This window comes from Gekko japonicus, unplaced genomic scaffold, assembly GCF_001447785.1.
Source record: "Gekko japonicus isolate JY-2015 unplaced genomic scaffold, Gekko_japonicus_V1.1 scaffold2386, whole genome shotgun sequence".
In the NCBI taxonomy this organism is placed as follows: Eukaryota; Metazoa; Chordata; class Lepidosauria; order Squamata; family Gekkonidae; genus Gekko; species Gekko japonicus.
In genome coordinates, this window is record NW_015166492.1 from 138,190 (window position 1) to 148,516 (window position 10,327).

General features: G+C 47.0%; 1 protein-coding gene across 4 annotated transcripts in view; it reads right to left on the bottom strand.

Moving 5' to 3' along the window:
• HNRNPUL2 (heterogeneous nuclear ribonucleoprotein U-like 2) overlaps positions 1-6,381 on the bottom strand; it is a 27,458-nt gene extending 21,077 nt beyond the window's left edge. For 2 of the 4 annotated variants that reach the window (XM_015412191.1, XM_015412190.1), the window contains exons 1-2: positions 5,591-6,380; positions 500-632 (exon numbers count right to left, since the gene is read on the bottom strand). In XM_015412191.1, the coding sequence (XP_015267677.1) occupies positions 500-632; positions 5,591-6,113 (656 nt within the window). In that variant the 5' untranslated portion in view covers positions 6,114-6,380. Of the gene's footprint in view, positions 1-499; positions 633-5,590 lie in introns of all 4 variants that reach the window. The other 2 variants (XM_015412189.1, XM_015412192.1) reach the window with 2 other exon arrangements.
• Between the last annotated feature and the right edge of the window lie 3,946 nt (positions 6,382-10,327).

Here is a 10,327-nt window from a genome sequence, read left to right on the forward strand (position 1 = left end):
AGAAAATACATAGAACTGGGAAGGGCAGGAGTTGAAACAGGATAAGGTATTGGGGGAAATAATACAAAGTAAAGCAATTTCTTCCTTTTTCATAAGAGAAGCTCATGATGCCTTCCCCAATTTAGTACTAAAAATCTCCCTGATTATCTAGTTGAGTTCGCCTAATGCAGAGCAGAAGGTAATTGGCAATTCACTGGAGGAACACTGGACATTTCTTGGTGGAACATCGAGTACCTGGCAACTCTAAGCTTGTCCTATTTTCCCAAGCAAAACAGTATATTCTAGAACCCTTAACACAGAATAGTTACGTCACCTATGTACTATGGGCTTGTAAAGATCCATCAGTGGGCCACAGGGATCTGGTACTCAACATATAGAGTATTGTAGACTGCTCAGCCCACTCCTGGCTCAACATACCCAACCCCCCACCCTAAACCTGGGCTTCATGCTCTGAAGACAAACTGGCCTGAATTCCTTGCCAAAATGATGTACATCTCACCGGCTATTGTATGCCTCCTCTCGGAACTCATAATAGGCACGGCCATGCTCTTCCTTCTCTTCACGCTGCCTTTTCAGTCCGCGGCGTTCTCCATCTGCACCAGCCTGCTTTGCTTTCTCATCATCTTCATCGGCTGCAGAGAACAAAGGATTTTTAAAAGCTAGATTTCACTGAAAGTCACCTCAAAACTATTATTTTTAAATTTATTTTAGATTTATAGGCCGCCTTCCCCGCAAGTGGGATCAGGGCGGCTTACGGATGAGGCAAACATGCCAATAATTAAAACAGCTAAAACCTGATAAAACAATAAATCAATTATACAGTACAAGGTGCTCAAGTTGTCTCAAAGTCCTCAGTAACAAGATGGGCTTCTGGTGTTGGTAATCTCAAGTCAATCGTATCATTCCAGGTGGCCATACCCCTCATTCTTCATCCCAGGGCCATCGCACCCCCCCAGATGTTACCCAAGGCAGTTGGTGGTGGTGGTGCGGCGATGGTACAGTAGCTGTGGTGGCTCCTACTCAAAAGCCTGGTGGAAGAGCTCCATCTTGCAGGCCCTGCAGAACTGCGCAAGGTCCCGCAGGGCCCGGATCTCCTCCGGGAGCTTGTTCCACCAGGTAGGGGCCGCCACCGAAAAAGCCCTGGCCCTGGTTGCAGCAAGCTTAGTATCTTTAGGGCCTGGGGTTACCAGGAGGTGTTGAGTCCCCGACCGTAGTGCCCTTGGGGGAACATATGGGGAAAGGTGGTCCCTCAGGTATGCCAGACCCTGGCCATATAGGGCTTTAAAGAACCAGCACTTTGAAGCGAACCCGGTACGCTATTGGCAGCCAATGCAGCGCTTTCAGCACAGGCCTGATATAGTCCCGTCTAGAGAGACCCATCAACAGCCTGGCTGCAGCATTCTGCACCAGCTGCAGCTTCCGGATTTGTGACAAAGGCAGCCCCATGTAGAGAGCGTTACAGTAGTCTAGCCTCGAGGTGACCGTCGCATGGATCACTGTGGCCAGGTCATCACAGTCAAAGAAGGGAACCAACTGCCGAGCCAGCCGAAGATGGCAGAAGGCCGACTTGGCAGTGGCTGTCACCTGGGCCTCCATCATTAAGGAAGAGTCCAGGAGCACACCCAAACTTCTAACCTCCGACACTGGCACCAAAGGCGCCCCATCGAAGGTCAGGAGGGGGAGTCCCAACCCCGAACCAACCCGACTAAGGCCCTGGACCTCTGTCTTCGTCGGGTTTAGTTTCAGACGACTCAGTCTGAGCCAGCCAGCCACAGCTTGCAACGCCCGATGAAGGTCATCTGGGCTGGAGTTCGACTGGCCACCCAACATCAGATAGAGCTGGGTGTCATCTGCGTATAGGTGACACCCAAGCCCACATCTCTGGGCAATCTGGGCACTCTCACTTCTACTTTTAAAAGAACCCATAAAGTATTTATCTTGAATTCTTACAGTAGACTCCTCAGTGTTCAAGGCAACAGAAACAGTCACTGTAAGCAAGACCCACATGGCCTTCTAGCCAACCTTAACAAACTCATGTCATACAAGGCCTGGAAGATGAAGCGACAAAACTTTCTTTCCCCCACTATGGCCATGTGGCAGGAATTTTCGGTGGCAGCAACCGCAAAATCCTGCACAAATTGTATTTGGGGTATATTCAGTGCCCTCAAGTGAAGTATCATCAAGCTAATGCATGTTTGCAGAGACAGAAATATTACTTGGTATCTAACTATGAACCCAAGGCATTAGAAACCAACAAACTGAAATAAAGCACCTGTCACTATTAACCACTAATAAAGTTACATGAGGCTGTTTTTCTATCCTAGTGAACATACTGTCCATGGTGAGACCAATGTGGTGAGTGCTGGTATAGTGGCTACAGTGTCAGACTAGGATCTGGGAGACCCAGGTTTGAATCCCCACTCTGCCTAGGAATCTTGCTGGGTGACCTTGGGCCAGTCACACACACAGCCTAACCTGCTTCACGAGGTTGTTATGAGGGTAAAATAAAGAGAGGGAGAATGATGTAATCCATTTTGGATCATCACAGGGAAGAAAAGTGGAGTATAAAATAAACTAAAATTAATATTTTCCAGTAAAAGTCCATTGTATAGGATGACCTACTGACAACTGTAACACCTCACTTCAATGCTTCCTTGGATCACTTTTAAAACTCATGAGACTTTTAAAAAATGTTACATTTGCTAGAATAAAAAAGCACTCAACCCCAGAAATTTATTATTTATGGAAAGAAAACTTGAAGTGGCTGTACTTAAAGTTCCACTTTCAGGGACATTCTGCCACAAAAAAGTACAACCAAAGTGGATTTTCCCCCAGATTATGCACAAATGACTTTGAAATATAACAAAGCCGAAGATAAAAATCTCCAGGGAATTAAGTATTGTATGCCTTACAATCACTTCCTATTACTTCTTTAAAGTCAACCATCACACAGAACAATCAATCCCACCACAAATATTTTTATGAACAGAAACTATTATATTTTCATTACAAAGAATGAAGCTTCAGATAAGTATCAGAATCATTCCTCCACACATCACACCTAATCCAATCATGCCTCCTACTGTCATTCACCTGCTACTGCCATTCAGCATTTGAAACCACTCCTCTTCAGGATATAAGGACAGATAGGGCTCACATCATAGCTGTACCTGAAGAAGTGAGCAGTGACTCACAAAACCTCATACCCTGCCAAAAATTTTTTTCCTCCTTAAGGTGCTACTAGACTCTTGCTTTTCTCTACTGCTAGGGACAGACAAGTTACCCATCTTGATATATAGAGTCATTCCTGATAATCTACAGAGCAAGAGAAATTATCCTTTTCCACTTATTATACTATACTTGCTACTTAAAACCCTGTTCTTAAAAGCATCTTGTTTTCCAGCCACAAGCACATCCAGACAAGCAGCATAAAAGCATCTGAAAATTGTAGCGTGACTCAGAAGCAACATGTGAAACTGCTCTTAACCATTAAACTTCCAAATCTCTAAATAATCAAACACTTCCTATTTATGATAACCAAAGCTTTGTTCTCAAGACTTCATATGGGATTTCTACTCAGTAGTACTGAATCTTCGACAAGTACCACAGACAAGAATAAAACAGCTGTATAAACAAAAATTCCACAGGTCTTTGCAGACGTGCAAGTAATGTAATGAGAGATGTGAATAACATTTACATTGATACATCTTGAATCCATCTTTCTAAAACAGCAGTACGCTAGACTGAAAACAACCTAGGGAACAGCTCATGTTTAAAACAAAAACCTGTTTGATGTAACAAAGTGGGATGATCTGCTCTCTCTCTGATCAGGCAGCTAGAATCTGAGAAGCACTACCATGGAAATATCCTGCTCCAACCCCTACCTATGCATAAAGCGACTGAATCAAATTCTTATTAGAAATGTTTTATACTGATTTACAGCAGCAATTCAAATCAGTTAAGAATATGACTGATGAGCCACAAAGTTCCCAGTTGAAATCTCACATCTGCTGCAAGATCTCTTGTTTGGGAGAACCCAACTTGTCTACCAGTGGGAAGGCCCCAATCTGCAAAATGGGAAGGACAACACTGAACTATCCTTCAAAGATGTTTTTAGTTCTAAGCTAACGGGGAGCATTATTCCAACTAAATAAAATACAAAGCTCCCCAGGCAACCTTTCTACCCAGTACATTATTTACTTGCCATGTGCTTACACTGCCCTTCCTCCTAGCAGCTCAAAATGGCATGTATCCTCTTCTCCCCCCCCCCAATCCTCTGTCATCCTCACAACAACCCTGAACAGTTAAGGGAGACCAACAGCACAGTATCTGAAGCTTCAAGGCTGTAGGCATGTGCAATTCAGCCTTCCCTGGCGCCAAGTCCAACAATTCTAGCCAGCACCTAACACCGATTCTCTCATCATCTCTATAAAACCAAATGTGTACAAAGTATTTCAACATTAAGATTCCCACACTGCAAGCCAGCCCTGAGAAAGTAGCAGCATTGCCCAAAGACACCTGTGAGTGAACCTTGATTTGAACTGGGAGCTTTCTAGCTCACAGCTTAGTCTCTTAACCATTCATATAACACCAGAGCACATGTGCTTTACAGTAGAGCAAGATACACCCTTGTCCAGAGGCCTACACCATCTAACATTTGACACAGAAGGCAACACAGGGGAGGGAAGTAAAGAAGACAGAAATAAAACTGAGCACGAAAAATAAATATGTATTCAGTTCAATTACTATAAATCGTAAGGTTTTTTAAGTCCTAGGATACCTTAAAGACAGCGTTTAAAACACCATATTTTTCTCTCTAAGACACTGAGGCTGTAATACGGTGTATACTTACCCTTATTTAGGGGAACTTACTTCTGAATGAATAGACCTTGGCTGTAAGAGCATAATATGTATGTTTACTTGGTAGTAAGCCCTAGAGACCTATGCGTGCAACGAATACATGCATAACTTCTGGGCAGAAACATAATTACCCCTTTGAAAGTGACAAAAAAAAAAGTGACAAAAACCGATGTAACTCACGAGTACAGCAAAACCCTTTTTGTTTACCCTATCCCCTGCAAAAGCTTATATAATACTGATCCATCCTTTACACGTATTTTTTTGCTTTTGCTGCACTACAGTCGTAGTGCAATCCTATACAGATTTACTCCTGGCTACGCCCGCTGATTTTGAGGCTTGTGTCGTAAAGCTACAAAGCTACGCCCTCGCATTTGGGCGGGAGGGCGCTAACTGGGATTTATTTTTGCGCCCCGCTGGGCTTTTTCTTTTTCTTTCCGAGTAATAAAGATGGATGGGGGGGAGGGGCTCGTCAGGCTGCAAAACTGCCACCCTCCCGGGGGGGGGGGGAATAATTAGAATCACCACAAGGGGGGAAACGAGGGGGGGCCATACCCCCGAAGACTCCCCACGCTGAAGCGCCGACCGCTTCCCTTCTCTTCCTCTCTCCCCCCCCCGGTAGAAACGACGCCCCGGCCCAGCCCGCGTGCGCAGATGTCTCTGCGCCTAATGGGACCCCCCAAGAGGGAGGATCGCCGCCGCCCCTCGGCGCCCGCCCCGCTTCCCGCCTTACCCGCCTGCTCGTCTCCTTGTTTGGCCTCGGCGTCCCCCGACGCTTCGTTCCCGCTGGGGCCTCCTCCGCCGCCGCCGCCGCCCTCCTCCTCCTGGGCTTCCTGGGCGCCGTTGACTCCGCTGCCGCCCGCCTGGGCCTGGCCCTCGCCGCCTTGTTCCCCGGCCGGCTGCTGAGACAAGGCCTGTCCCTCGCCGCCCGCCGCCGGCTCCGCCTGCATCTGCTCCTCCTCGTCGGCCAGCAGGGCCTCCTCGTCCTCCTCTTCGTCCTCGTCTTCCTCGTCCTCTTCGTCTTCCTCGTCGTCGTCGTTCTCCCCGCCGCCGCCCGCCAAGCGGGCCCTGGCGAGGGTCTGCGCGGCCACCCCGGCCGATTCGGCCCCGCCTTCGTCAGGCCCGGCCGCCAACATCTCGGCGTCCAAGGCCTCCTGGAGGCGCTGGGCCAGCTCCACTTTCAAGCCGCGGGAATCCAGGCCTCTCCGCCCGAGCTCGGCCCGCAGTTCCGTCACCTTCAGCCGCTTCACGTCCATGGCGCGCGCGCTCCGCTGAGAGGGGGGAGGGAGGAGGAGGGAGGGGGGGAGGAGGAGGAGGAGAATGAGAGAAAGAGAGAGAGGGGGAAAAAATTAATCCGCAAGAAAGGCGCTTATCTGGCTCGCTCCCTCGCCGACACTAGCGCGCCTGCGCAGTTCCGCTCCTCTCTCTTTTTTCTTCCCCCCCAACCCTCGCGCTCGCCCGCCTCAGCGGCGGAGGCCTCCTCCCCTGCAGTCCGAGCCTCGCGCGCACTCGCTAAACTTAGTGCGCCTGCGCCGGAGCGCGGGCCTCATCGTTACTGCGCCGCCGCCGACTGGCGCGCAGGCGGAAAGGGAACGACGGTTTAGATTAGACGCCGCTGTTGCGCAGGCGCAGGGTAACCGACGCGCAAGACCGCGGTGCATGCGTTTTTAAAGAACGAGCGGGAAATTGCGCATGCGTGTTTTACGAGGTTGAACTTCAGAGTGCGGCGGTGGCTGCTTTTTGTGTGTGCGTTTTTCACACCACCAGTTCTTCCTCTGGGTCGCAAGGCTCAGAGGAATACGCCTGCATGGCTTTCTCCTCCTTCAAACTGCCTCTATTTGGGAGTGCGCATGCGTTCACTGGTTTCGCGCTGTGGTCTGTGTGCACCCTAGCGGATTTTAGGCGGGCAGTAACAAGGCGGTGTGGTGGTGGTGTTTTTTTTAATTGGCTAAAACGCACCAATCGCAAAGAATACTTCACGGTGCTAAGCTGCCCAGAAACAGTTAAAGCTTATTTTTGATTGGCCGGCTTGGGGCGAGCCTTCTGCCCGTCGCTCCGTTCTGAAGCCGCCATGTTGTTCTCAGCCTCATACTATAGAATTGAGAGACTTTAAAATAACGACCTCCCCATTTCCTCTCGGCGATATTCACATTTTGAACAACTAAGGCAGAAATGCGGTCCTCTAAACCTCTTGCCATCGCTGCATGCCCATGTCAGAGGAAACCACACCTATTGAGGTTTTTACCTGCGATGCACCTGCAAGAGTCTGCAATAACACAACGAGGCCATCCTTTTTCTCCTCCTCCTACCATGTATGGCTGCCGTTGTTTTTTAAATCCCTCCCATGTTTTCTTTGGTGCCATGGTGGACGAGGTTTACCAGACTCAGGGTGCAACCTGGAGTTCTCCCAGAATTACAGCTGATGAGGTTCCTCCTCTGGTGGAAAGGGTATGCTCAGAGGGCAGACTCTAGCCCTCCAGAGGGGAGCCTGTAGCCTCTAAGAACATAAAGAGCCCTGCTGATCAGACCAAAGGCCCATCAAGTCCACCATTCTGTTCACACAGTGCCCAGCCAGCCGCCTTCAGGAAGACTATCCTGCCCGTGCACCTCAGCAGCTGATTTAAAGAGGCATACTACCTCTGCTATTGGAGGAAGTAGAGATCTATCCTGATTAGTAACCACTGATAGCCCACCAGTCCTCCATGAATTTGTCCACTTCCCTTTCAAAGCTTTACAGCTTGATGGCTGAAAGGGTCGCCAGCCTCCAGGTGGCATCTGGAGTTCAGGAATAGTTTCCTACAGGAAAGACATTGTTATTTCTTGATAAAGCATAGAATTGGCTGGATTAACATTTATGGTTCCAGTGATATGGAGATGTGCTACTGATCTTGACACACTCTGAAGAAGACCAGAATGAGAAATAAACCTAGGAATCTTGTCCGTAGTTTTTTTGGCACATTATTAATCTACGAGTGAAGGTCAACTATTCTGTGACTGTAAGGAATGAAATTTTGTGGCAAGGACAGTGTTAGTCCTGGATACTTGATACACTTCTTTGTATGTAGCAATATTGTTAAGCAGTGGAAGCATTGAATGCAGAGTGTTTTGCTTGCCACTTGTGTATTTATGTGAATTTATGGAATATATGTAACAAATTTGGAAATTGTTGCAAGGTTGTGATGTCATAATAAGAAATACAATAATACACTTTTAATGTAAAAATTGGACTTTATTGTATATTAATTGAGGTGAATGACTTATATACAGTATTCATTTTGTGGTTTCTGTACTGTGTCCTTCAACATGTAATGTACCCCCTCTTCCTGTGTAAGAGTTGTTGAGTTGGGGATGTGGCGTTTGCCTTGTATGCACTGCAGAAGGTCCCAGATTCAATCCCTGGAATCTCCAGTTAAAATGATCAGGTAGGTAGGGATGCAAAAGATTTCAACCATAAGACTCTGGAGAGCTGCCACCAATCACAGAACATATTACTGACCTTGCCAGACCAATGTGGGCAGCGGGTGTAGTGATGGCCACAGGAATAAACAACTTTAAAAGGAGTTTAGATAGATTCATGGAGGATAGGTCTATAAGTGGCTACTAGCCATGGTGACTGAGGGGAACCTCCACCTTCAGAGGCACTAAGCCTCTGTATCCCAGAGCCAGGAGGCAACATCAGGGGAAGGCCTCGGCCTCTATGCCCTGCTGTTGGCTGTCCAGAGGAACTGGCTGCCCACTGTGTGAGACAGGATGCTGGAGTAGATGGACCACTGCTCTGATCCATCAGGGCTCTTCTTATTTTCTGACTAGTCTGGCAGTGTAAGGCCCCTTCATGTTCAATAAGTATTATTTCAGAAGCAATACCCCTATATGTCCAAAAGTCTTCCTCTGTGGAATCTATAAAAAGAAACAGCCACTAAATCTTTTTTAAAAAAGATAATAAGACACTTCTAGAACAAGAAAGCTAATTTGCAATGTAATCTAAACTAAGTAGTTTTAGAATAACATACCCATAAGAATCACACTGGCAGCCATGCACACAGAGAGAAAACCCTAACGTTATATCCTGTTATTTAAATTATTAAATAACTTAGATAATAAATTAAACACAACCAAACCAGTAACCACAGCTGAACACAACTACAAAGAAAAAACGTAATATAATTATCAATTTTTTAAAAAAAGACTGACATAAAGACCAAACACATCTAACCCAATCTTTATAAAACAGCAAAGTCACAAGACAAGAATATGGGAGGCACACATGGTATCTAAATCACAGTTGTGATAACTTAATATCTTCCTTTATCCCTTTAGGTTAAATGTAATCCTAAAACTCATGGTGTTCCTTTCCTTCAGTGAGATCATCAGAAATGTCAATTCTTTCTATATCCCCAAATACAAAGTCTCTGAGTTTGTGCTTATTGTTGGGCATGGTGGGAGAATTAACTTAATTTTCCCACCAATTTTCTTCATATTAATATTGATTTCGTGCTCCCCAGGCTTCCCAGCATTTTCTCAACATATGCCCTTGTCAGATTATATGTATTCCTTGATACAAGTGTCATGTGGTGAAGTACTTCAATAAATACGGGGGGCCATCAACATGGTGTATGCAATACTATATATATATATATCTGTTGAAAGTCAGACTGCAAACAGTTCTTTTGTATTCTTTAATTTTGAGTAAACATTTTCTATCTCATGGTGTTCCTGTAGAACACCAGCTGAATAGTCTCTAGAAACAAAATTACATTGAAAGATAGGGGATGACTAAGCAGGGAAAACCAGGGAATGCCTGATTGTAACCTCCAGCTCACACTCTAGCCTCTCCCGGAAGATGCCTTCCATTCATCACTTGTAGAAACCTTAGGAAAGGAGTTGAACCTTGACAAATGACAACCGTGACAATTTACACAAAATGCAGCACCTTAAAGACTGACGTTTTCGCCAGTGTAAACTTTCCTGAGTCAGAATGCACTTCATCAAAAGTATACAGTGGTCCCGGTCACACGGGCTGGAAAATGCGGGGGGGAAGCGTGGCTGTTCGCCCTGGAGCAAAATAACGCGCGGCCGCCCGATCACACGTCTGGTCGAGGTTCCGTGGTTAGGGGGTGAAGTGCTGATCACATGGCTATCCTGCAGCGCGACGAAGAAGCGGCGCGGTGCAATCACAGCAGCAATCGCTAGGTGCCGCTTCATGGCAAACGGGTGTTTTTTGTATTGAAGTTTGTGCACATGCGCCGTTGGGTGCTTTTGCACATCCTGCGGAGACTTGGGGGGGAAAAAACACCCTTGTTCGTGATGGAACATCAGCGGGCGCTGGATGCCACGGGATTCCACCGGAAACGCGATCAAACGCCTGCCCTTGCCCCGCGGTGTCCAGAAACCAGTACCTCGTAAGTACTAGTTTTTCACTCTGCATCTTTGGCAGGAAGCCACGGGTTAGCCACGGGAGCACTACACTTCC